The sequence below is a fragment of the Corapipo altera genome, unplaced genomic scaffold (genome assembly GCF_003945725.1).
Source record: "Corapipo altera isolate COAL_440 unplaced genomic scaffold, ASM394572v1 61, whole genome shotgun sequence".
Classification (NCBI taxonomy): Eukaryota; Metazoa; Chordata; class Aves; order Passeriformes; family Pipridae; genus Corapipo; species Corapipo altera.
The window spans coordinates 4,901,290-4,928,850 of record NW_020884910.1 but is presented as its reverse complement, the minus strand read 5'-3'; the positions used below and the strand labels follow the sequence as shown (position 1 = coordinate 4,928,850).

Below are 27,561 nucleotides of genomic sequence, written 5' to 3'. Positions count from 1 at the left end.
ACCCCTAGAAGTCAGTTAGTTTCTATTACATTTCTCTTGCTTCACTCAGGCAGAAGGGGCAGCTCCACAGAGACCAACCTTGCCTTGGGGGGAAGAGGTGAGCATGGCCAGGCTTAGCCTCAAACCCACTCCTCAAAATGAGATGTTGGCAGGTGTCACTCAAAGAGAGCAGTGGACATTTTTGGGAGCATAGGTGTCAAACACCAGGCTCCAGGGAATACTAGGAGTGGAAGGTGTCCCTGCCCATGGCAGAGGGGTTGAAACTGGATGGTCTTCAAGATCCCTTCTGACCCGAACCATTCCGTGGTCATTTTCTGAGGCAGCGAGCTGCGTGCTACCTGCTGAAATTCCTTCTTCCCCTAACCTGTGGGGCTTTCACTCCACATTAAATTGATTTAATTTCAGTTTTTCAATTAGTAGAGCTGATACCTCCCTTCTGTAAGAGCAACATGACAGTTTCTGCCACAGAAATATAACAGAAACTCCCTCCTGGACTTGCGCCCCATGAACCCGAAACTCCCTTCGCAGCATCACCCAGCACCCCAAGCCCCTTTCCGGAAGCCGCGACCCACCCGAGTACAGCGGAGGCGGCCACCGCGTCTAAAAATCCCCTTTCCTAACGCGGTCCTGGAGTTTTCAGAGGAAGCTAGTTAGTCAGACTCGAAGAGAGCCTCCTCCCGCCCAGGGGCAGGGCGAGGCGAGCCGCCAGTAGCGAGGCGTGCGTGAGCTGCCTTGCCTTGACTTCCGATCGGGCGGGCCACGATGCGGCTGCTGGCATGGCTCCTGTGCTTCGCGTCCCTCTTGGGTAAGCCGGGAGGGGCACGGTGGGGACCCTTCCCGAGCCCTTCGCCTTTCTCCTTCACTCCTTGCCATGCAGGATATCGTGGGCCGCGGGAGCGGGGCATCCCTTGCCCTCTGCTCCCCACGCGGCCGGACGGGCTGTGCCGCCCCGGGGAGCGGCCTGGACGGGACTGCGCCGCTGCCGCTGGAATTTTGGTGGGCTCTGGCAGTGGTTGCGGCCTGGGAAGCTGCCCCAGGGGGCAGCTGCTTCTCCAGGGGGGCGGCTGCTTCTCCAGGGGGCCGCGACCGCCCTGGACTCCTGGCCTGGTCCCAGCGCGGCGGCAGCGTCTCCCTGCGCGGGGCTGGGCAGGAGCGGTCGTGCCTCCTGCTCTCTGTCCTTCCAAGGGATAGCGGGCAGAACCAGGCGGCTGCATGCCTCCCGCATCTAACTCTAGAATTTCATGCCAGGAGTCAGCACTTTTAGGAACTCCCTGCCCTGTTCTTCTGTCCCGTTTCTCTCAAACTTGTGTAAAGGAAGGTTGTGGTAGGAAATGGGTGTGATATTATGGCACCCGCCTACGGCGAGTTAATTCCCCCCTGTTCCTGAGGTGTTAAGGAGCTCAGGAAGCAAGCTTTTATTGTAGAAATATTCTTGTCACCCCTGTATATGAAAGTGCTGTTTATACTGTGTTCTGTGTTCCTTCTTGCTCAAGGAAAGACCATCAAAGTTGTCAAAGGTTTTGTGTTGTTGTTTTTTTTTTTGTTGTTTTTTTGTTTTTTAATTATTGTGGCGCTTTTTTCTTTTTTTTTTTTTCCCCGTAGAAGTAAATTATTGCTGTTAACTTCTGGTGAAATACTAATCAAAGGCCTTCTTAGTCCAAGTTCCACCTGTGTGTCTGAGGAACATAACCCTCATACCCATAACCCTTGCCCTGGGCTGTGAATGTGAGAAGTATAAAAAAAAAAAACTCGCTCATTTTTTGAAATTGAAGATATATGTACAAACGTTCTTGTTGTCAATAGAGGTAGCTGCTGTTGCTAGATGGGCCAAAGGGACAAGAAGCATGGTTTAATCTATGAAGATCTTCTTATCATTCCTCTAGTCTAAGGGATTTCTTGGTGACTTGGTTTTTTTTTTTTTGCTTTGGGAGTTTCCTGGATATGCCTAAAATAGGAGCTATTGTATCCCCTGTTTAAAAAATTAACAGTCTCCTCCTGCTTTTCCTGAAGGCTTTAAGCAGCTGGTTCTGCTACTGAGTGTTCAGAGCAACTCCCTTGCATTTCCTCCTCATACTATTCTAGAAGTCTTCATTGAGGGTCTTTGATTCTGAAGTGGTTGATTAGGGCAGGAGACAAGGACTGCAAACTCTTTGCTGTTGTTCACTAAACTAAATAGGCAAGCTTTCACACCATGTTTTTGTTTGTATGCTTGCATTATTGCTATTATGTATGTTGACTGTGCGTAAATGTTTCATGTTAATTTTAACAAGGTAAAATAATCTATCATTTCTGTATGAGAAAATCAAGACCCTGAAAGTCAGACTGATCTGCCCAAGTGCATAAAGTACACCAGTACCAGTTTGACTTAGCATGCAAGTTTCTAGCCTTGCAGATACCTGTTGTAAACACCAGGATGCTGTTGGTAGATTCTCATCCTCCTTCAGTCTTCCTGTTCTGAATCTCTGCCTTCTCCATCCAAATTCAAAGCACTGCACTTATCCCAGTTGTGTTGCTGAACGTCTGGAATGGGGTGGGAGATGTGCTTCTCCATTCTCTTGTGGGAGCCTGTGACACATGGAAGCTGCAGTGTAGCTTTGGCGTCTTCAGAATTCCTGCTCGACAAATAGGGATTCCCGCTCTTCACAATGCTCTGCTGGGTCAGGTTTTTGTCTGATAAAACCTCAGACTTGCAAATTAGAATGCATAGTCTCACCGTGAGGCTATGGAAGGACTTCGAGACATACCCAAGAGCATTTTCCTTCAGTTGTTGGAAATTCAAGGCAAAACTGTGCTCAGATTTGGGATCCTGGAGGTTGTGTGTGGGTGGAAAAAAAAAGTCAATGTGTTATCTGTGGCCAAGTTTATTGAGGGAACCCATGGAGAAGTCTTTGCATCCTCCCTGGACGAGATTAATAAATAATACCACACCAGCAGGATGTCACAGTGCAAGCCACACCAGCAGGGATGTTCTGCTCCACTGCAGACAGCAGCCAAACTTCTAGTAACTTTAGCAGAGCCAGGACTTCACCCCAAAAGCAGAGGGGATACGGGAATTAAGCTGAATATGTGAAGTAGAACACCTGGAAGCATTCTGCATCCGTAGTGCGGCTCATGTGAAAGCCAGGCAACTCTTTCAATGTTCTGAGCATCAAATCCATTTTATGCAGTATTTCAGCCTTCTGGGTTCCTTAATGCTTCATTTACCAATTCAGCTTATTTATAAAAATTGAGTTAAGCGGAGAAGACTTATTTGATCTAAAAGCAGAGGTTATCATGTACAGTATTGAGCATAGACTGACAAATAATTTTTAGCATCTCTCAGGTTTTCTTTCAAACTTCTTCTGAATCTCCAGCATAGAAACTAAACATACCTCAGTGTGGCTTTTTGTTACTTTCTCATTAGGCCGTTTGACAGGTTTGGGCTGGCTTTTGTTTTTATTTTAAAATTTCTTGTCTTTTTTTCTCTACACACAGAAATATATGCTCCTTTCTACATTTTTGTTGATCACAAAAACACTGATATTGCTCAGTGTTTTCTCCTGTGTCTCTCCACTCCATGGGAAATGTTATGAGAACTACATTACAAGGCATTGGGATGAATGGTGGAAAATCTGTACTCCTAAAAAATTCAGGTTGCTTGTAGAATGTGGTTAGTTTATAGGCTGCTAATAGAAATATTAAACAGTTTTTAATGATACAAATGGAAAAATCAGTCATCAGCTTTATGAAGCTGACACCCACTTTTGTTGTCCTTTAGCCTTACTCTTGAATCTTCCTAAACCAAACATCTGCCCCCTGCTTAAAAACTCTTGATAAGAGCTGAGGCTGTTATATTATATTAAAACCAAAAAGAAATAAAAAATTTTTTGCCATTGCTATTTAACACTACAGGATGGACGTATGAACACAGAGTGAAAAATGTCACTGATAGTCTCTTGGCTTAATGTAATTAATGGTCTTAGACCTTAGAAAGCCAGGATCATCAGTATTCTGCAGCACACACTGGCCCTCCCTAATAGTTCACCACTGCTAAAAGTGGTGATTTCCAGTCCTCCCCCTCCCTCCCTTGCCTTATGCTGGGAGGCCATGTGTTGTCCTGGGCATTCACTGGATTTAGCTAATTGCATTAGTTGTCAAAAACCTCCAACCGTATAAATGTTATGAACAGTGTTGGCTCAGTCCAACAGAGCAGGAGGGCAAAAGCAGGTGGAGGGGAGGGAAAGTGGGATGTCCATGCACACCTACCCATGTGTGGGATCTGGTGTTTGCTTAATTGCCCTGAGCTAATCAGTTGTCTGGGGCAGGGGGCACAAGGTTCTTAAAATCGGAGTTCTCATATTGCAGCTCTCTCCTGAAGGGAAGGTTTCGTTGTTTAAGTTCTTGACAAGAGAACTAGATAAATATAGGTTGCCTCAAGGTACAGGCAATAATAGTTTAGTACATAAACCCTTCTGAAGCTGAAGTATTAAGGTTATCCTAAAGTTGTCTGTGTTATGGAACATACAGGTATGTTTTTACATGTTCTCTTCCCATCAGTGCCCCATATAGTGCCTCCACAGCAAAAGAAGATTTGGATCCTGTGGTCCTGCAGTAACTCCCCCTCTGTGTGGTGAATTTGCTGTTGTACTGCCCTGGTAGTACAGACTACCCTGGTAGACTCAGACTGTCACAGAATAGATGAAGTTTCCCCTCTGTAGAACCAAGTAAGAAAGACTCTTGTAAGGCAGGGATCAGTCTTTCTTCTATAATAAGACCAGTTAAATCAATAATTAAACCAGAATAATTTGTGACTGAATAATTATTAATAAAGTCATAATGCTGCTCAGAGGTAATTTCTGGGGACTCAGGCAGTAGAAGGAATATACGAAGCCAAAGTACTTGGATTTTAAGGCTGCATTGATATGTGAATGATAGGAGTGATGGAAATTCAAATTTGTGCTACACGGGTAGTAAGAAGCGACCTAACAAACTGCATGTGGTTTGCTTAGCAAAAGTGAAAACTGTGCTTCAACCAGGGTGATGATGAGAGCTGTGAGTAGGCAATGTTTGCTAATAATATTGTGTGTATCTAGACCGTTACATCAGAAATTTCCTCTTGCTACTAATGGAGGAGTAATTTTGTGAAGCTTTTTCTCTTGCTGCTACCTTTAGTGTATCCTGGTGTATGAACAGGCAGACTTGCTAGAGATGGAATATTTCTGTTGATGTTTGGTTACTATGGGATGAATAGACTTACCTGAAACTAACCTAAAGCAATGCTTTGGAAAAAGGAAAACACCCAAATCAAGAAGGTGCCACAAAAATAAGAGCCCATATAGTTACATTCAGAGAAAGGAATATTCTTTCCAACTTGGAAATACAGCCCAGTGGGTACTTCTAACATTAAATTTATTTAGAGGCATCTCCTGAGAGTTGCTTTTGTATCAAGAGTCAAAGTTTTAAAGGTTAAGAAGCCAGAGCTGCACAATCAGTATCCATGTTGAGACATGCACTGTACTCTTAGCTTCAGTTTTTGATATTTGAAGAAACAGGCCTGACCTGCAAAATTTTGGATTGGATAGATTCTGTCCTTAACTCAAAGGCAAAGACACCAGGATTTCCAAGTGTGCTGTTGTGAACCAGGTCCTCCTGCTCATGGGAAAGTCAGAGGTGGCTAGATTCCTGGAAACAAGTCGTGAAGCCAAACCCAGGCACTCACTCACTTATTCTTTCCCACCCTCAGCAGGAAATGAAGTTGAGAATGGGGAAAACACAGGACCAAAACATCAGCTGTGCAGGGAATGCAGCCTGTTTTTAGACCCCTGCTGAGGGTTATAACCAAAGGTATGGATTTTGTGATAGAGAGGGACCCAGACCTGTTGGTGGTTGCTACCATTGGGTCCTGCCTTTGCTGATGTGTAGAACTCTGTAGATGCAGGTGGCCCTGTATTGTCCAGGGATAGCAACACACATCTCTGTGAATATGTTTCAGTATGCAAGTGAAAAGCTGTGCTTTTGATGTTACGAGTAGGATTTGCAGTAATTTCTGCACGAATCTGATTTTATCTTGCAACAGCCTCGGTTGCTGCTACAGCTTTTTTTGATGCATCTGCATTCTCTCCCTCCTGGCTGTAGCTTTTGCCTGTGCTTTTATGCCATGGGTCTACTGGAGTTTGGGAAGTGGGTTGTGTTTGTGGCCTGTGGGAGAATTAGGAGGACTGTTGGTCCTCTTATTGGTGAATATTCTGATAGTCCTTCTGGGCTGAACATTTATTTCAGGGTTTTTTGCACCTGGTGGTTTTGAGGGTTAGGAGGGAACATAACTGTCTGCTGCTTACAGTTGCTGGGGGAATTCACAATTTTAAAAAAGCCTAGAAAAGGGGTAGTTGGGAAGTTACAAAAAATAAAACAAGTATCCACTATTTAAAAAGCCCATCTCCTGAGGCAAACAGTTCCTTGCTATAAGTTAACCAGTAAGGACTTTTCCACTCAGCTTTAGCAGGTGGAATGTTAGTGTCTTAATGGTAATAGGAGAGTCTAACTGCTGCTTTTATAGACCTAATATAGACATATATGCATTTCAGATAGGTACTTGAAACCCCAAAAAATAATGATAGTATTAAAAATAAAAAGGGAATTAGCTTACGGACATTTCTCCAAAGTAACTAAGCCTTACATCAGCTCCAAGAAAACTAGTGAAGAAAGTCAAACCAGGTAGACAAATACAGTAATGAAGTATTTATTGCTGATAAATGGAGTACTAAATTCTACTTACTCAGTCTGAACACAACATGGATACCTTTAGCCTGCTTAAGTGCTCAGAGTCAGAATTAGTCAGGTGAATATTAAGACTCAAGTACAGCACACTGGGTTGCAGGGGTCTGGCTGCTGGAGAAGTGGGAGCAGAAGATGATGTAGACAAGATGAGGTGGTGGATTTGCAGAAGAGGCTTTGCCCACACAATGTTACCTTCTCTTTATCTGTGACACTTTCATCATGTGATTTGTTTGGAAGGGAAGAACAAAAAGGCTTGGCATAAGAAGGAATTTGGAGTGGGTTTTAGGAGATACAGGAGCAGGTGGTCTGATGGTTTCTGTAGAGGCTACTGAAGGCCTTAGCACCCCACTACTTTCTTGTGTAAACTTTATGTTGGAATAATAGGCTACAATAAGGAGAGAGGGAGAAAGCAGAGAAACATGATTCTTATTTCCAGCCTTCCAAAAAGATTGTATGAGAGAGTGTTTGGCTGTCATTTCTCCCTCTTTGCTCACACCAGAGAAGCAAACTGCTGTGAAATCTATTTCCATATAAAATTACGTAGAAAAGAGGGGGAAGGGTTCCTTGGAAATTTAGAAAACATGTCATGACACACGCTTTCTTCAGAAGCTCAAAGATACATGTTGTGACCTTAAGCAACATTTCTGTATGATTTCCTTGAAAAAAAGGAAGCTGACAGATTGACTGGGAAATTTCTTCACATTTTCACTAGACCAATAAAGCAGGGAAATAAAACCAATATAAATAAAACCAAAATGTCCAATAAAATTTGGACATTTTTAGATGGCAGGAGATGACAGTTATCCAAAGAGTAAACTTTTCGTTGTTCTGCTTCTGGAAGCCTCGAGTTTCCTTAGGCAGGAACTCTTCAGCTCCTTGCTGTGAAACCTTCGTTTCATCAGTGAGCAAGAGGAGAGTGTGCTGAAGAGAGCAGTACTCCCCTGTGCCAAGCAGAACCTGTGGAGAGAAAATGTGTTTTCTTTTCAACTCTGCTTTCCTTCTTTCTCTTTTCTGGTCTTGAAGGAGCAACAGGTTTTCCCTTATAGCTTCAGCATAGCTCTTATGACTAACTTAAAGGGAATAAAGACGTGGAGAGTTTACCTGGATCGACCCCCAAGCTTAGGAAGTTATTAGTGGTTGGCTGAGCAGTGGTGGCTGTCTTCGCTTGTGTTCTTAGTCCCCAGCAAATGGCTGCTTCCTTTCCTTCAGGAAGTCATGTCACCTTGCTCTTGTCAGCAGCCACCACGGCTTGGCTTATGCATGCTGATATTAAGCCACCACAGCTTGTTTGTGTCTGTGAGCTGAAGATACCGAGAGGTAGAATTTTGCAGTGGGTAGAGCAGGGAGTTTTCCTCCATGCTGGGAATACTATAGGTCCTTAGGCAGTGAGAGATGACTTGTTGAGAAATACACACTCCTAGAAATTGTCTTTATGAAACAAAAGTCTCTAACAAGACTCCAAGCTTCATCAGGTCAAAACAGTGTTCCACCCTGCCCAGCATCTTGCTTTCCTGTGGTCTTCACACAAGTGTTGGAGCTCCCCTGTGTTCTTTTCTTTTCTGGAAATCGTTAATTGAGATGAGTGGAAAGAGATGCTCATACTGGGGCAGTGGGAGCAAGTGAGATGTTTAAATCCGCCTGAACAGGATAGAAGACAAAGACAGCACGTAGGTTGTGCTGAAAAGATGTGGGAGTGAGAACTTACCCTGTTTGCTTTTACATTTCCTGTGCCTGGAAAAGGCCTCCATGTAAGTGCAGACATCAAGAAGTAGCAACTGTAATGGCACAAGAAGAGTACTTTCATGGGTAAACTGCAAACAAATTGGATATTCCATAAAAAGAAAGGCATGGAGAAGACCTGTGTGTGCAGTTCTCTACCCAGGCACACAGAAGTGTGTTTCTCATTGCTTCAGTATCCTGTCTGAGAAAGTCCTTGATTCTCTGGTCTGGCAGCAAGCAGAGGAGCTGCTGACACAGTACACTGACCAGCACTGTTCTTTGCCTATGGGAAAGGACCTTCTGTCTGTTTTCGTATGGAAAGGAGATAGGACGTGGAGCAAGATGGGTTATAGTTTGTTTTCTGGACTTGTATACAGTGAAGGGAAGTGACTTGGTGTGATAAAGCTGTAGTATCCACACTGATTTGTGAACAGTAGTAATGATGTGACACTGATGTAACAATGATGACACCAGAAGCAAGGGAAGCCTGGAATGATACAAGAATTGGTGGGTTCTTAACTTGATGCCTTTGACGAACAAATAAATAAAAAAATCAAAACCAAAACAAACTCAAAATAGCTGTCACTTGCAACCGGTTGGCTTGAGGAGTAGAAGTATTTGTGTTTCATCATGCACAGTTACTATTTAAAGGGAAGTTTTACATGGTGTGTATTGGGAATCTCGCCTTAATATGAGACCTCATTTATAACTTAATCATACCCTTCCTTCAACTTAGTAGTAAAGAGTTACCAGCTACCAGCTGTAGTCTCTGGAGTAGAGTCTTTAATGCAAGTGTAACTTGAACTCGGTATCAACATGTTTTTGTCTATGTACACATAAATGTCTGCCCTGGCAGTAATCTTGTGGTTGTTTTAGAGTATTTGAAAGTTGATTCCTGAAGACAGAAGCAGGGATGCAGAGATGCTAATGGTTTACAGTATCCCCTCCCCACAGCAAAATTTTGTCTGTTATATAAGTAGATATTTTTCTTCTTATAAATGTAGCTGTTTTTAATAAAAATTAGGGAAAATCTCTTATTCCTCTTCTGTTCTTATGTATTTAATTACATTGAATATCTGGGCCTTTTTAGCAGTTCAGGTTTCTGGACAGCTCCATTTCTTGCTGACAGCTCTGCTAGATCTCAGAGGTTTGGATGTTATTTCACATATGTTGTCTGTGAAATAAACTTGTTTAAGTGACATTTCCAAGGGAAATCCCTAATACCTCCATGATTTCAGAGCAGGTGCTTTGAACTGAGTAGCAATTTTATGTCAGAAGTGTGCTTTTTAATAACTGTGAATATTCATGCTGGAAAAATTTGTTTATTTACTCAAAGGAAACTTCAGTCTGGGTGTTCTGCAACAAGATGCTAAAATAGATTTTACTGGCGACAATTTCATCTTTTTCACCAGACCATGGGCAGGAGACCTAATTCAGGTGAACAGAGGGAAAGTACTGAGGATAGAGGGTCTTAGGATAGGGAAGAAGATCAGGACAGTGATTCTACCTGGGACCAGAATGTGGAAATTGGATCCCTTTGTAGTGCCTGTCATATGATTGTGCTGACAGCCTGTGTTTGGGTAATTCTAAACTAACACATGCCTTAGTTTGCAACATTGTGATGTGATTTTAACCTAAATTTGAATGTGTCTTATAATGCATACAGTGTTAGTCAAGCAGTATTTTATAAAACAATTGTTAAAGTAACTTGTTTTTTTTTCTCTTGTAGCACTCATCTACTCTGAGGATGTGTTGTCTGGCATTGTGGGAGAAAATTTTACTTTTCCAGCAGAAATAAAGCAAAGAACAGAGGATATTACTTGGAAGAAAAACAAGGATATAGTGGCTGAATGGGATGGGCAAAACCCACCAACATATTTAACTCATCTCCGAGGCAGGAGTGTGCTTAAGGAGAATGGGAATTTGACTATATTTAACTTGGAGAAGAGTGATGCTGGCACATATGAGTTAGTCTACCGGACTTCTGGGAAAGATGGTTATTTAGAATTCATTCTTGAGGTATTAGGTAAGTAGAGTAAGAGCTGCATAAAGAACGTGCACCACTTCATTCACTTTAAAAAATCTAGAAAGGGGATTGTTTATTTCTCAACAAAGCAAATAGAAACAATGGGGGGCTGTTCTTTGGCTCTGTTGTTAAGTTGCTTAGGCACTTTGAACATATTTTCAAAGATGGCATCTAATTTGTGTGCCAGTCATTATTCACCATGGAATGACTTTTAGTGTGCGTAGATGGCACGCTGTACTTCCAGGTAGACAATCAAACCCTTTGAGCAAGCTGACCATGTTATCCCAGGCATTATGTGCTTGAATATCTGTGGCATCATCCTGTGCACATCTACTCATCTTCACTAGCACTCTTTGGCAAATATGTTTGACCAGTGGGTATATTAGTCCTATTGACAGTGAGCCATGAGAAGGCTTGAACTAGGCATCAAAGAACCCCAAAGAGGTGGTTTACAGGTTCCTTTTAGAAACACATTTCTCTCTTGCTCATGTGTGCATGTGCACACACAAACCTTACATGACCACTTTTGTCTCTGCACTCTCCTGCTGTTTTTGCTGCTCCAGCCCTTGTACTGTGCTAAAATTCAAGGCAGTTTATAACTAAACTCAATGTTTTCTCTCCTTTTAGATCCCCCTTCAGAACCTAAAATAAATTACAGCATCAGGGGTGATAACCTTGTGTTAAACTGTACATCAGATTTCCAGAGGCCTGTGAATTACACTTGGAAGCTCAGTAACAATCCACGCCGTCATTGGAGCCAGGAATTTTCCATCCCTATAAAGAATATTGATGCTACCAAGAACGCTACATGTTTCATTACATTCTCACAAACGGAAAGAAGCTCTGAAATCTCTTTGATTCAATGCATTTCAGATGAAAAAGGTAATGAACGTGTCAGGTTGCAAACACAGGTCTGAGAGGCTTGGCTGGGAAGCTTTATAAATAACCAATCATTTTTTTTTTTTTTTTAAAGGATACGGCTCTCAGAAAAGAAACAGAATTATTCTTTATGTGCTTCTTCCCCTCTTTATACTACTTCCGGTAATCCTAGTATTCCTATGCACAAGAGGTATGTAGAGCATTTCCTAATTGAGTTTTACGTGCTTCAAGATTATGCTCATCTAAGGAACTGTGGAACATGTGAAAGTTTCTAACCATGGGGTGTTTTGTAAAAACAGTAATAGAAACAAGTACAGTTTAGACAAAGGCTAGTAGATTTGAAGGAAGTGATGTACTGAACTTCCTTGCATTTGGGCACTGGGCTCTGAGTGCTGGGAAACATTGCAATTTGCATTTGCATATTTCTCCTTCCGACTGGGTGTTTCATTTACTGTTTGTTTCTATTTACCAAGTATTTGTAGCCTCTCCTGTTCCTACCTGAGTGTCTTTTGACAGCCCTTTTTGAGCGCATCGTAAAGCTGCACTCAAGATCAGATTTATTGTTAGGACAGGCTTATACCACGGCCTGTTGAATCTGACAACTCAGTGTGATCAACTGATAAATGGGGACTTCTGTGCCTCCTGTCAGCCTGTGTTGTATTAATGGAGGGGTATGGACAGATGCTCACAGATCATTATGATCGGCAAAATGTCCGCTTTATTAGAAGAAAGACACCTTATATACTGCTTATGACACTCAGACGTGTGTTTCTTGTTCACAGAGCATTGGATACATAAGGAAAACATACTTTGTTGTACAGTGCTAATTGGATAACAACAGGTGTCCATAGGAGATGAGAAAACTTGTTCACCTGCCAAAAACTCCTCCTTGACTTTGGCAGAAAGCCTCTTTTGTTCTAGCCTCAAGGCTGAAGCCATTTTAAGTACGCAGTTAGTTTTACTGTTCACACCCAAATATGCCAAGGCAATACTCACGGAAATGCAGTGGAAATTGTTCACACAATTTCAATACACCAACAGTGTTGCCATCATCTTGGGAGTTCCGTATCTCCTGCTGCCACCTTTTTGGGTTAATGTGTCAGATTGTCTTCTGGTTTGAAAAAGAGGTGCACACCTCTTTGTGTTTGAGAGGGTTCCAAACAGGAATACATTTCTTCATCCTATGCATGCTCTGCATGGAAGATTCCTGTTGGCTTCCGGATGGGGTGGCTGTAGGGTGAGGAGTATGGGGAAGGACTAATTGATGATATTCTTGAAGAAGGCTCTGATCAGAACTTAAACAGATATATATGTTGTATGTGGACCTTATGTTTTCCTGCTCATTCTCCATTTAGTTGGCATGGAATAATAAACTAGGTTGGAAGATATCTCTTGGAAATTTCATCCAACTTGCTGCTCAAAGCACGACTAACTTCAAAGCTAGATCAAGTTGCTTAAGGCCTTGTCCAGGCAAACTTTGAATAGTTCCAAGGATGGAAATTCCCCAGTCTCTTTCAGCATGCATTTAATTGCTTGTAACTGACCATCAGATAGAATCAAAACAATTCCATTACTTCCCTTGAAACAATGAAGGTTTGAATATGCTAGAAAAGAAACTTGTTATACCTTGGTAGGATAAGCAGTGCACAGGTATAATCAAACAGCAAAAGAGATTTGCCGATTTAAGTACAAGACTCAGAATCATAAATTAAGCTCTACCTTAGATTTGATTAGATGTGTTCTGACTTCTTGTTGCAAGAGGCCCATTCTGTTTATCTTTCACTAATTGTCTTTGCCCCAAAACTATATTTCATTCTTTGTTCTTTCTCCAAGTCAAGTATTCAGTTGCATGTTCTCAGTGAATTTTTTTTTTTTTTTTTTTTGGTTTGGGGATAGGGGAGGGGATGGAATGAATGGAGGCTGTCAATGAGTTTCCAGAGAAACTTTATTTCTGAGTCATTTCTCCAGGTGTTCTGTTTGTTTGGGTGCAGGTAGAGACAAATTCGAAAGAAGAAGAGTTGCTCAGAACAGTCCAGTGCATGGCTCAGGTAAGACAGTGTCACAGATGTCTGGAAATCAGACTGTTGCTTTCATTTGGTCTAGGCTTGTCAGTTTTTATTCTGTGTCAGTATAGTCTTTCATCGGACAGGTAAAGGAGTAAGTTTTCTTAGAGTGACTAGTACATACTTCCTAAAATAAATAAATTTCATTATAGGAGAACAGGATCAACTTTTCCCTGTGGACAGCCAGGAACAGCATAACTCAGACAGAGGTAAGAAACCTGTATTGCTGTATTAATGTTTTTGGACATCTGCTATTGTTTGGAGCAGGGACTCTGATTTGCTCTTTACTTTTTTGCAAGATCTAAGCTTTTGAATTGATTTTCAGTGTGGGCACATGCAGACTCAAAGTCTCAGCTGAGGTCCAATATGGGATAATTACAGGAACCTGCACTTAGTGAATGTGTTGGTGGGGCTGGCAGAGTTACAGTGAATCACGTCAGATTTCCCTGGTCAGCAGCTGTCTTTGGAGATGAATTCCCTCTCAAAAAATGAAGAACTGGGGCTGATTTACATGCTGAAATGAGGTTAATATTATCTGTCTCTTTTATTCTTACATGCTTGTGCAGTCTGTAACTTCCTCGTGAGGGGAAGAGGAGGGACAGACGCTGATCTCTTCTCTGTGCTGACCAGTGACAGGGCCTGAGGGAATGGCCTGAAGTTGTGTCAGGGGAGGTTTAGGTTGGATAATAGAAAAGAGTTCTTCACCCAGAGGGTGTTTGAGCACTGGAACAGGTTCCCCAGGGAAGTGGTCACAGCACCAAGCCTGACAGAGTTCAAGAAATGTTTGGATGATACTCTTGGACTTTTGGGGATGGTTCTGTGCAGGGCTGAGGGTTGGACTCAATGGAGTATGGAAATTGCTCCATACGGTGAGCAGAGAGGGAAGGGGACAGACAACTCCTTTAGTCTGTGCTCCTTTCACAAGGGTGAATTTGGCTAACGTGTTCCAGCTTTAACATGGATGATTCTTGTTGCCAGGACCACTCCGGCCTGTTTTTAGGAACTAAACTAAATTAAACCCCAAAACAATTAAGCAGATTAGAGAGAACAGGGGAAGACTATTGAAAAACACTCTATTGCGAGACCAAACACTGTTTCAGTGGGGAATGGTCAAAGCTCCCACCATCAGGTGCAGGGTCAAGTGCCCTGTTGGAGTGTTCTGGTTTTGAATTTAACAGTGTCTTCATGTGGGATACTCGGTCTGGTATCTCACATGAGCTGCTGCAGTCAGCATCCTGGAGCAGGATGTTTCTTGAATTGAAAACTACTGTGTCGCTTTGCAGAGGTTTTCTTTATACTTGATTTAATTTCTTAAGTTGTTCTTTAATTTAATTTCCAAAGTTTCTTAATGTTTTTATAGTTTGGGGATTTAAAAAATGTGATGGTGATGAGCCTGGAAAAGCTGCTACAGGTAGAGAGGTAGCACTATGAAAGCAAGGGCTTGGATTTTTTTTGTCGTTGGGTTTGTTTGGGATTTTTTCCTCCCGTTCTACCTCCCTTATGAGCTGTTTAGCAGGATTTTAAGTAAAAAACTTCATTTAATATTCTCAAACATTTGTTAAAGCTGTGGTTCTAGCCCATGGTTCAGAGATCCATAAAGTCTAGAGACTATGGGTGAATCTGAAGGTTAAAAAAGAAGGATGGGTAGGAAAAAAAACCCCAAGCCCCCCAAACCCCCTCATTTTGGTACTGCGCTTAAATTTGCTTTAGAATGTTCGTATTAGAGGTTCTTTACATTCTACAGAAAGAGTTTAAAGTCACAGCGTTAGTGCAACACATAAATGAAGTAAAAAAAGCAAATGTGTATTCTCTTCTCTCTGGCTTTTTATGGCAAATCTGCAGCTTTATCACCTTAAGTAAACTGACTTCAGAAAGATTTTGTAAAGCTGTAGGCATAAGTATAGACAATGTTGGTCATGGTCTGGGATCTTAAGTGGTTGCTGGAGGAAAGTTGAAATTAATTGTGAGTCCTTTAGGTAGCATAACATACTGGTTCTCAGAAGTATCTGCTAAAAATGTTATAATGAAGTTTTCACTTTAAGACTGAGTTGCACATTTTGCAGACTACTGTGCTGTCTCCATACATATTTCTAAAAAGGATTTCTGTTTCCTTGCAGCTGCATTTTCACAAGCTGTTCATTGTGAGAATGAAAGGCCTGAAGCAGGTAACAAGTGAGATGATGCCCTAAAACAGGAGAACTTGGAGGGAGGAAATAATTTTGTACATGGCCTTTTGCAGTCCTAAACATATTAGCATGTTCTCAGTATAGAGTTTACCATTCCCCTGTTGGCCTAGAAGGACTTGTTGTCTTAGGAACAGTAAATGTGGATGGGTAGATCACTAGATGAGAAGTCAAAAAGACCTGGAACCTTTTGTTTGGTAAACAGCACAAAGCAAATACCTTCTTGGGGCTTCACCTTCCCTTTTGATACAATGAGACTGATGCTGCATGCTGTGTTTGGAAACCACTTCACCATTTCCACTGTGGGAAGAAGAACTAAGTGTATGTGAGGGAACCCCTTTTTATAGTAAATAAGCAAATTACCCTTTTGTCTAATGTCACCTTTTATTTACAGGCAAAAGAGTGCAAGGGTATTTTCATAGGATATCATGATGAGTAGATGGGCTTTGCTTTCTGATGGAAAGAAACCCTCAAACAGTACCTGAGACAATAAAATGCTCCGGCTTCAAAGCTTTGTGTTGATGGCAAATAGATCAGCACACTAGTTTAGAGATGGGATGCTTCCAAACTTGCAAAATTCTTATTTGGGATTTACAGCAGGCTTCTTTCCTTCGAGAAGCACCATTTTTAGATGCAGTATCTTCCACTTGCTTTTTTATGCTCTAGGACAGTCTTTTGACTTCATTCATCTGGCAGTTAAGCAAAGCTCCAGTTTTGTTTTCTTAATACAGTCAGTGTAAATTCCAAAGAAATTTGGGGACCTGTATTTTTCTGAAGTTCTTTTTACTCGAAAAGGTTAGGAAGATTGATCATTATTGTTCAAGTCAGAAAAAAAAAATGTGGTTTTTTTCCCAGTCTGTTGCACTACTGATTCATTTACTCACTAAATCTTCCAGCATTTTCCACAAGTAGCTGATAATAAGGGGGTTGGAGAAGGCAGAATTTTTTCCTGTTAAGGAAAAAATCCCTAATGCTGACAGTAAGGAAAAGGAAACCCAGAACCCCCTGGGTTTTGCCGCTTATTCTCCCTGTATGAGTTGTAATGGGTGTAGAACAGCTTTCTCCATATGAAGAAACAGGGATTGTGTAGCTGATGGTAAAGGTGTGGTGCACTGTGGGATTGTCTTATCACTTGTATAACTTTTTCTACATACATAGATGTGGATATAGGAGAAGGAGGTTTATTTTATGCCTGTCTTAAAGTAGAAAGGAGGGAAACATACAGTTCAGGCAAAAGAGAATCAGATCCATAGATAAAGGTTGTCAGTTTGGACAGTAGAGGAATTAAAGAAAATAAAATACTTTATTCTGTAGCACTATATAGTGGGAACATCATGAAGAGGAGTTAGTGCACCTCTGCACAGGACACCCTGCAGCACTTAAGTAACAGGCAGTCACTGATCTACTGATGGGAAATAGTAGGCAAGGCTGTGATGTTCTCTGAAGTGTGTGTACAAAGAAATTTTAAACAGAGCTGCTGCTGATAGCAGCTGCTGAGCCCTGTGCTGGTGAGGGGAAAAAGCAACGGAGTGTGCTGCTGAGGGACTGAAGCTATACTCTGATCTCTTTTCAGACAGAGAATTGAACAAGGAGGACAGTGCCCTGAAAGACAAGCACACAGTTAACAATGGTGTAAATAAGGAAGGTAAGTGGCTGTTCTATGGAGCACAGTCAGTGATACTGACCCAGTAGGCAAAGAGGCCAGGATCCCATCATAGAATCACAGAGTATGCTGATTTGGAAGGGACCCAGCAGGATCATCAAATCCAACTCCTGGCCCTGCACAGGACACCCCAAGAGTCACACCGAGTGCCTGAGAGCATTGTCCTTAGCCCTAGCCCTAACCCTCCCTGCCCTTGAGGGAGTTCACAGCTCCTCCCAGTTTGGTGTTTGTTGTCAGCTTGGAGTTGAAGGCTCAGAGTGACTTCTATATAATGCTTCCTATTGGAAGTATTGGGTGGGATTTTGCCATGAACACTGTGCAGTTTCAAGAGAAGAGTTAACTGGCTTTCAGGCTGTAGTTAAGGGCAGAGTGACTCCTGTATTTTTATCACCTTTAGAAATAACCCCAGCAGAGCATAAGGACTTGAAGGGTGTATATTTGGGAGACGATTGAGATTTAAAAAAAGAAATAAAAAAAATAATCCCAGTCAGAGTGAGATGAGAATACAGAACAAGTGACAGTCCCTGCTAAGGGCTGGCTTCTGTTTAATGCTGCCTGTTGGGAGTTCTCTGCAAGGAGGCCCTCATTTCTCTAGTGTGTGCACATGAAGCACTTAAGTGAGGAACAGGAATTGATGTAACCAAGAGGAAGGTTTGCCAAGGGGAAGCTTGATTTGGAGAGATTGCTTTGTGAAGTGTAGTCAGGCTGTCCTTCATTGTCTCTGGTGGAAGACAGTACTCTCTGTGTCTGTCTGTCTTCAACCTCCCTGACATCTGCTGAAAAGGCAACACGACAATTCAAGCTGTAAGGAAGATTTCTGAGCAGCATCAGGGACAATTTCTTCACACAGGATACTGCATATGTTAGCAAGGGGGTGGGGTACAGCTGTATCTGCTACTCATTTGCAGAGAAGGACTGGATGGGGATTGGTCACAAATGGCTGCCTTGGCTGTAGTGACCAAGAAACAGCTCCAGATACTGAGAGGAGGGGAGAAAGTGAACATCAGAGTACAGGCCCTGTGCTTATGGAGAGCCGATTTCCACTTATTCAGGAAGAGAGTAGGCAGGATTTTGTGGGAGACAGTTCTGAAGAGTAAAGGAACTCAAGAGAGCTATCAAGCCTTTAAGGAGGACTTTCTCCAAGCATGAGCACAGGCCATGCTGATGGTCAGGAAAACAGGAAAATCAGAAAATCATCTTGGCTAATCAGGGAGCTCCTGACAGGGTTCCAGTGCAAAAATTGCTTATGCTCAATGTGAAGGCAGGGACAGACTACAGTGGAGGAATTTAGGAACACTACCTAGGCAGGTAAGCAGCATATTAGGAAAGCCAAAGCTCAGGGAGGCTTGAAACCACTATGGAATGCCCATTATATTGAGAACATCTGCTGTTGTCTTTAAAAGAATAAACAACAAAAATGTGGGCCTTTGTTGAACAGGAGATTGATTTAGAGCTCTCTAATGCTGATGAAGTATAGGCTAGGTGAGCAGACAGTGAGTTGGACTGAAAACTGGCTGGGTTGCTGAGTTCAGAGGGATGTGATCAATGGTATGAAGTCTAGTTGGAGGCCAGTATATAGTAGTGTGCTTCAGGGGTCCATACTGGGTCCAGTCCTCTAACATCTTCATTAATGATGAAGGTCAGTCAGGCTCACTGGGAGAATCCTGGCACAAATCTTCTTGCAATGTGTTTCTGGTCAGAGAAGAAAGCTGAAGACTGGGGAGTACATGTAAATTGCAGATGTCCAAGTTGTCAGCCTTTTGTGGATGAAATGACTAGATTTGCAGATAAGGGAAGAACAATGGGTGTCACATACCTTGACTTCAGCAAGGCTTTTATGCAGTGTCCCCAGCATTGCTGGAGTCCTAAGCTGGGATATCCTGGTCTGAAGTGATGTCTATCTACGTGGGTAGAAAAATTGCCATCTTCTCAAGCCTGCAGGTCATGGTTAATGGTTTGTACTCTACATGGATGCCAGTGGCAAGTGGAATACTGCAGAGGTCTGTATATTTTGGTGATCTGGACAAGGGAGAGAAAACAGTGTCATGGAGTTTATAGATGACAGCAAAATGTGCAGTGCAGTCAATCAGTATAAGGGCAGAGTAAAGGGCTGTGTAAACCTTACGAAATTCTGCAGGAGCCACACAAAGTCCCGCACTTGGATGGACCAACACCCTACACTTGTGCAGGCTGAGGAGCAGTTCTGCTGAAAGGTACTTGTGAGTCCTAATGGACAGTACACAATGAGTCAACAGTGCTCCCTGGAAGCAGAGAAGGCTGAGAGCATCCTAGGCTGTTCTAAGGAGTGCCAGTGGATTGAAGAAAGTGGTTATTTTCACTTGTCACTTGTTAGATGGCACATGAAGTATTGCATCTAGTTTGTGGCCCACCCAGTGCTGGAAGAGTTGCCACCAGGCTGGAGCACAATTCCTCCTCTGAGGGGAGGCTGAAGAAATTGAGCTTGTTCAACCCCAGAGAAGAGCAGGCTTTCAGGCTACTTAACACCACTGCCAGTACCTATGGGGATGTTGATAAGAAGGCTGAGCCACCATGTTTACTAAGGTGTATTAACAGGGTATCAAGCTGATGGTCCAAAATTGAAGCAGTAGAGATTTTGTGTGGATATGATAGAAAGATTTCTGCCTGTAAGTAGAACTAATCACTAGGACAGTCTACACAGGGTCATCATGGAGTTTCTACCATTGAAGGTTTTTAACACCTGATTGGAGAAGGTCTTGAGCAGCCTGTCTAGAACTGAATGATGACCTGTTTGTCCTATGAGCTGTTTGTCTTATGAGTTGTACCTGGCGACTCATCTCTGGCACTGCACAAAGGGGTCCAAGTGAGGTAGAAGGTGCACTGGCTGTTTATTGAAAGTGTGTGGGGTTTATATAAGCTCTGGCGTAGAAAGGGCCAGAAAATGGGGTGGAGCATGAGACAGACAACCAGGGAAACGAATAGGAGTAGGGACTCAGGAGAAGAGGGAGGAACTGGGAAGAAAGGACGAATGGTAGCTCTCTCCTCACTGCAGCTTCTTCAGGCAATCAGAAGGAGAAGCAGGGAGAGGCATGTCTGGGCACGCCTGGGCAGTTACAACTGTAGGGGTAACATACAATGCACATATTTAAAACCACATAATAACTGTAAAGTCCATATAATAAAGTCCTTTTTCAATTGCTGTATATCTTTTTCCACGCCTGGAATCGTTCTCACTCTGATTCTTGCTCCTCCACACATCTCTAAGCAATGATTGACACCACTGTGAAGTTAAGCAGTGAGATACTCCTGAGAACTGTAGCTCTACTGTGATCTCTTTTTCAGAACTGTCTGCCATGCAGAGCAGCACCCTGAGATCCAAGTGTGCAGTTGATGATGGTGTAACTGAGGAAGGTGAGTGCCTGGTTCAGAGATGGGAAGCTGTCCTGGGGGGAAAAGTATTGGTTTTTGGTGTTAGCTGATGATGTTGGCAACATGTTGAGTTGTAACTAGCAACTCAGTCTTAGGCAATAGAGCCATAGCTTGAAGCTGAGCAAGGCAGGGGACTGTAGTTGTCTTCTGATCTCTGTGCATATGTCTTTAATGAGAACATTAGCATACTGGCCTACCATGCAGATGGCTATAGCATAAATGAAGGCCGTAAGTGCCTGTACTGTGGAACAGTCTTTGTTCATTGTGACTTTTGCCTAATGCTTCCTGATGTGCAGTTATGGGTGGCACCATGGGTGCTGAGTGCCTCCCATGCTTGGCTTTCACAGGATCCGTAAAGGATCATGAAGACAGTGCAGAGTCAAGTATGGAGGTGAGAGGGGAGGCATTGAATGGTGGTCCCATGGGGATGGGGCGTGTTGGCCAGGGTTATTATTCATGCCAAATGAATGCTCCAGATCTCAGTCAGATTATCCTTGATCCATCTGGGCCAGAGAGGCAGTGTTGTGAGGGCCAGAATTGTCTTAGTATTGCCTTTGTGCTTGCAGAACTGACGCAGGTTACAGAAGGTGGAAATGAGGAGCAGCTGAACAACTCTCCCAGCTTAGAAGGTATGTGAGAGTGAAGCTTCCTGTGTCTTGGAAGAGTGTTCTGACTGGCACAGAGGTTGGGAGTGGCAATGCTGGGTCAGGCTGTGTATGACTCTCTGACCCCTTTATACTCAGGTTAGAAAACGAGTGAGAATTAGTAGGAGGGAAGTGGCGTGTGTGTGGTGGGCATGTCCCTGTGTGATATGTGATAGGGAATCAGATGTTTGTGATGGAAGCGTACAGAAGACTGGCCAATTTAGCCAGTTTAGAATCACAGAATGGTTTGGTTTGGACTTCTGAAAAAATCTTACACAACTGCAGTGAAATTACTTCTAAGCAGATCATGCACTTCAACTATACCCTTGGGAAATTGAGACATTCACAGTTATTGATGGCAGATGATTTCACTTTTCCATGCTACCATTGAATCTGCCAGGCTGGGGAAATTACTTCTATGTTTACCACCTGGCTGTCACAAGGATCAAAGACTTTGAGATCTAGCACCATGCTATAGCTTCAACTAATCTGTCTGGAAACTTCCTATTTCACAGATAGGAATTTTGGATTTTCTACAGATAAGTCTTCAGTGTGATTTTCTGCTACGCTACCAGGTGCTTCGGAAGCCAAAATTGGAGTGTAGTCATTGCTCTCTTAGTCATATTGGTTTAGTTTTAGGTAGTCCCAAGAGAAGCAGGGAGTTGGACTTCATGATCCTTACAGATGCCTTCCAACTTGAGATTGGTTTTGTCTCCAAGCTGATTAACTGAGACACCAGAAACTTCTTCTTTTGAAATTTTTTTATCTGACTCAAATGAAAATTTGAGAAGATTTCTTTTGAAAAAGAAAATGTAAGAAGTTTTTAAAAAAGTGTGTATGAAAGCATTTTTATTTGTTAAGAAATTAAGTTTGCAGATTGACTGTGAATGATTTTTCTTTCCTGGAAAGAAAAGGAAAGATGTTGTTTTATCTGTCATACAGTCCTTACTTGAATGGTGTAACTATGAGTATCTCATACTGGTTTCTGCTTTTTGTGTTGTAGATCAAGTCCCCAAACTTTTTTGGTGGTGCACCACATCAGTAAAATACTTTGAACATATACACACAATTTATACATATTTATTTATAAATGATATATGATTACTACCATAATTATTATATGCATTCTAAAATATGCACAAAAATAAACATTAAAAATTATAGGGATTAAAAAAGCAGTGTTTTTAATTTTTAAATTTTATTAATGGTGCAAAAATATTTTTTCCCTGCACCACAATGGATTGCCTTGTACACACCCACTTTGGAGCCTGCTGATGCAGATAATCCATTTAAAGATTCTCAAAATGCGCAGTGATGTGGAAGCAAGTGGCACCTTACTGCTGCAGAGTTTTTTGTTCTACCGAGTTTGATACTTCTGTTGAATTACCAGCCAAGCAATCACATTCTGATATTTGCTGAAAACAATGCTGAAAAGGGAAAAAAAATCTCTGAATGTGAAGAAACATGGATAAGTGGAAGGGTGGGAGGCAGTTAGGACTAAGTATAAGAAACCTGACTGTGATGTGGACAAAGCCGCTGATGAAACTGTCTTGAAACAAGGAAGCAGACTTGAAACAGGGCTGTACAACTGTAGAGGAAGCTGTGATGTCTCCTAATAACTGAGTCATATCCTGTTAGTTACCAAGGAGTAATACTGAAGACCAAATGAAGTAAGTCAGTGTATTATCCCTGTGTGATGTGCTGCTTTGCACAGGCTGTGTACTTGGCTGAACTGTGCCCCTACGTCACACTTAAAGGTTTAACATCTGAAGTGGTTCTGTTGTTACATCGTGCCAAGACGTCAGATGTAGCTGTGCCTGCTTTAGTGCTGTTTGCAAGCCATGTGAGAACAGAACATTTTGCATGGTTTGTGGGAAGTATGAAACCTGATGCTTAAGACCACAACTATAATATGAGAGAACCCTTTTTCATGTTTAGACCCTCTCACTGCATAGACAAAAGGAAGTATTTCACACACACCCACATCTGCCCCAGCTGGCATTTTGGTCGTGTTCTTTAGTCTTGGCATTAAGCTGGCATAAGTCAGCTTGAAGGTAACCAAGCAGTAAACCTGCTTGGATTTTAAACATAGAAATCACAAAAATACTGCATGATGATCTAGGAACATTGGGAGGACCAGACTAGGGACATCTTTTCTTTCCTTGTTGTCTACAGAGATAAGTATCATATGTTACCATTATCTTATCCTAGGTTGGAGTGGTGCTGAGCTAGAGATTAGTGAGAGGGGCAGATAGTGCTATCAGAATAGAAGCAAAGACTGAAGGGCATAGTGCCTTGGCACATCCAGGTGGTTGCTCTTACAGAGTTGCTGTGTATGCACCAAGGTGGAAACACCGATGTAAGCGGGCTTGTGTATGCTTTGTTGGAAATCAGCCTGGTTAGAGGTTGATGCATGTTGCGTGTGGTGAGTTAGGTTGGGCATGTAGTATTGGACTTGCTGGATGTTAACTTCCTGTACTGTAACTTCCCTTTGCCTTCAGTTTCCTCCTTGTCAAATAAGAGCTGTGTTTGCAATTGTCAAAAGAGAAAACTCCAAAAGCACTTGGCATATACTGTGTGGAAGAAGTAGAAGCAGCATCACGTGCATGTGTGATACACAACTGATACTAACATTACAGGCATAAAACCTTTGCATAGAAGTGGTCTTAATTGCCTGGTTGTGTGGTCCAAAGTCACCAAATCAGAACAGCTTCACAGATTACCAGCTTAGCAGGTGGCCAGCAGTAAGTAATAAATGTTCTTAACATGTTCCAGTTGCAGAGGAACATGTCTAATCATAAACAGATAATTTGGGTAAAATATCTAGTGGCTATCAGATACCATGGGTCACATGGCTGCTCTAATTGGATTATTATAAGTCATGTGACAGTGTCTTAATTCATCTTCACACTTTAGTAGTATTTATAGCTTGCAGTATTCTCATATAATTCCTTAAATTTCTAGAAGAAAAGGCAGTAATTTACTGTGTGCTTTTCTTATTCTTTTGTTTCAGATCTTAAATCATAAGCAAATAATTGCTTTTTGGAGCAAAGAAAGATGGAAGAGAAGCTGTAAAATTCAGTGGTGAAGAAGCTGCTACCTCTTCCCTTGAAGGTCTTCCACATGCAATGAAGTTATCAGAGCTTCATAAAGAACCACTTTGAAGACTAGTCGAGCAGTTTCCAGTGCCTATTTTTCTTTTCTCAGAAGGGACAGCCTCCTTTTCTAGTGTTACTGTGTGAAGATAAATAGGCTGAATCATGGGAAAAGTCTTTTGGATTGTTTTGTATGCAGTTTTTAGTGCTCTACTAACACAGAATGTAAGAGTTAAGGCCTAACTGCTCAGCTTTTTATGCAATTTTTGATCAGTACCTTTTTATAGTCAGAAGAAAGACAGCTCATCCTTCAGCAGACCCAGATGGATGGAAGTTGCGTTTTCTAGTCTTTGTTATGCAACAAGAACTCAGTGCTCCAGACAAAGCTGTCTCCTGGAGTTGGCAGAAGCCTGGCAAACTGATCATCTCATGACAGTGGTTCACTTTGTGATTAAACTACATTTCAGTTTGTTGTTGCACTGGAACAAAGTTGCACTACTATTAGCAGTGGTTTATTTCTTATCTAAAGCTTTTTATAATTTTTGCATGATGTTACCTTTCATCTTTCTCCTTGTTTCAACTTATGCCCATTATCTTCCATTCTCCCAACTGGAACTACTGTCTCCATCTTCTTGATGATCAGTTTAATGATCAGTAAGTATGGGAAGGATGCTGCTAGGTACCCTCCTAAAACCTACTCTTCTCCAGGCTTGAACAAGTACAGTGCCTTCAGCTTCTCCTTCTTTGCAGGACAAGTGCTCTGACCATCTTGGTAGCCCTTCACTGAACTTGCTCCAATTTAATTGATCTTTGCCTTCTTGAAGGGGTCCAATGCAGTATTCTAAATGCAGTCTAATCAATGTGTGCTGAGTAGAGGGGGATAATCACTACTCTCAGTATACTGGCTAAGCTCCTGTTAATACAGACCAGGATGCTGTTGTCCGCCTTTGCTGCCAGGGAACACTGCTGGCTCATGTTCTACTTGCTGCTTGTTGATGTCCCTCTGCTTCTTTTCAACAGAACTGCTCTGTGGTTCCTCTTTCCAAGAGCTTTACATTTGTCCTTTTTTAATTTTAACCTGTCTAGGTCTCTCTGTTGGGCAGTCCTTTAGTATGGTGAGGCATTCATGAGGCTACACCTGGAGTACCATGTCCAGTTCTGGGCCCCTCAGTTCAGGAAGGATATTGAGGTCCTGGAGCAGGTCCAGAGAAGAGCACCGAGGCTGGTGAAGGGACTCAAGCACAAGACCTATGAGGAGAGGCTGAGGGAGCTGGGGCTGTTCAGCCTGGAGAAGAGGAGGCTCAGGGGAGACCTCATCACTCTCTACATCTCCCTGAAAGGAGGTTATAGCCAGGTGGGGGTTGGTTTCTTTTCCCAGGCAACTGTCAGCAAGACAAGAGGGCATGCTCTCAAGTTGTGCCAGAGGAGGTTTAGGTTAGATATTAGAAAGAATTTCTTTACAGAGAGGGTGATCAGACATTGGAATGGGCTGCCCAGGGAAGTAGTGGATTCTCCGTCCCTGGAGATTTTTAAAAAGAGACTGGATGTGGCACTTAGTGCCATGGCCTAGTGACCACAGCGGTAGTGGATCAGGGGTTGGACTTGATGATCTCGGAGGTCTCTTCCAACCCAGCTGATTCTATGATTCTGTGTTGACTGACTGTCCACAATTTGGTGTCATCTGCAAACTTGACTTAAAGATTATCTAGTGCCATGGACAAGGACGTCATTCAGTAGACCAGGTTGCTGAAAACCCTATCCATCTTGACCTTGAACGCTGCCAGTGATGAGGCATCCACAACTGCTTAGCCAAGCTGAATCTTCTGATTTGCCTGCCTGTTTTCCTGACCATCAGCATGGCCTGTGCTCATGCTTGGAGAAAGTCTTCCTTGAAGGCCTGATGGCTCTCTTGAGCTTTGCTCTTCAGAACTGTCTCCCACAAGATCCTGCCTACTCTCTTCCTGAGTGCCAGTCTGCTCTCTGTAAGCACAGGGGCCGTACTCTGATATTCACCTTCCCCACTCCTCTCAGTATGTGGAGCTGTTTCTTGGTCACTACAGCCAAGGCAGCCATTTGTGACCAATCCCCATCCAGTCCTTCTCTGTCAGTGAGCAGCAGATACAGCTGTACCTCCCCCTTGCTAGCACATGCAGTATCCTGTGTGAAGAAGTTGTCCCTGATGCTGCCCAGAAATCTTCTTGACTGTTTAAATTGTTGTGTTGCCTTTCCAGCAGATGCCTGAAGTACCCCCATACAGGCCAGAGTCTGCGAGTCAGAGACTTCCTTGAGCTGTTTAGAGAAACCTTTACCTCCTTCCTTACCTTGATCTGGTGGGCTGTAGCGTGCTCCAACCAGTCATCCCTACTGGGCTTTCCTGGGATGGCGATCCACTCAGCCTGTCATTTGTTCTGTATCAGAGCTCCCTGTATTTGAGCCACACTTTCACAGAGAGGGCAGCCTCTTTTCCTACCTCCATACCTTTCCTGTAGAACTGCTATGCATCCACTGCAGTGCTCCAGTAACACAAGCTGCCTCACTGTGTCCCAGTCACTACAACAATGTTGTAGTTCTGTGAACTCGTGGAGGGCTAAAATTCTGCCTCCTTGTTTTCTACACTGCATGCATTTGTGCATGTATCTTCTGGCCCCTTCTGCCAATTCTTTTCTTTCTGAGATCTGTTTTGTTTCTATGACTCTGTACCCTTCAGACCTCTATCCTCTACTTCTTAACTTAACAGTATGAGAAGGATCACAGGTAACTTGTGCCCTTACCATGTCCTATGGTAGCAAGTACAGACCCTACAGAAAATGAACTTTTTGCTTATTACTACACATACCATTTAAGCATTTTACAGGAACTGCACTGTATTTCAGATGATCTTTTTGTAGGGCTAGATACCTTACCTCTACTGTTGTCTGTAAATATTTGTTTGTAATTTATTAAAAAAATACTTAAGATGTAAAAAACGTTGTCTTTTTTGTGATATATACATGCACTTTTTATTTAACCTTAGAAGTCAGCATCTGATCCCAAATATATATATATATATATATATATATAAAATCAGATTAAGATTATTTTGAAGTCACTGTTCCTAAGCCAACTGTCCTCAATTGCTCCATCAA

General features: G+C 42.5%; 1 protein-coding gene across 3 annotated transcripts; it reads left to right on the top strand.

Moving 5' to 3' along the window:
* Window positions 1–697: 697 nt before the first annotated feature.
* On the top strand, window positions 698–25,662 carry LOC113951956 (pregnancy-specific beta-1-glycoprotein 5-like). 3 transcript variants are annotated; one of them, XM_027653577.1, is made up of 11 exons: window positions 698–805; window positions 10,205–10,501; window positions 11,129–11,383; window positions 11,475–11,570; window positions 13,372–13,428; window positions 13,596–13,652; window positions 15,561–15,608; window positions 17,200–17,271; window positions 20,611–20,679; window positions 21,264–21,326; window positions 24,355–25,662. In XM_027653577.1, the coding sequence occupies exons 1-11, from the start codon at window positions 763–765 to the stop codon at window positions 24,366–24,368; spliced, it is 1,071 nt and encodes a 356-aa protein (XP_027509378.1). In that variant the 5' UTR covers window positions 698–762; the 3' UTR covers window positions 24,369–25,662. The 3 variants fall into 3 exon arrangements, with proteins under 3 accessions (XP_027509378.1, XP_027509379.1, XP_027509380.1); XM_027653578.1 differs by having other exon boundaries at window positions 11,475–11,574; window positions 13,376–13,428; XM_027653579.1 differs by lacking the exon at window positions 15,561–15,608.
* The last annotated feature ends 1,899 nt before the right edge of the window (window positions 25,663–27,561 follow it).

Excerpts from the sequence above, each read along its gene's own strand:
- LOC113951956 (XM_027653577.1), top strand. The coding sequence starts at position 763 with ATGCGGCTGCTGGCATGGCTCCTGTGCTTCGCGTCCCTCTTGG. Across the intron at positions 13,429-13,595 it reads CAGTCCAGTGCATGGCTCAG|GAGAACAGGATCAACTTTTC; the intron begins GTAAGACAGTGT and ends ATTTCATTATAG. Across the intron at positions 13,653-15,560 it reads ACAGCATAACTCAGACAGAG|CTGCATTTTCACAAGCTGTT; the intron begins GTAAGAAACCTG and ends GTTTCCTTGCAG.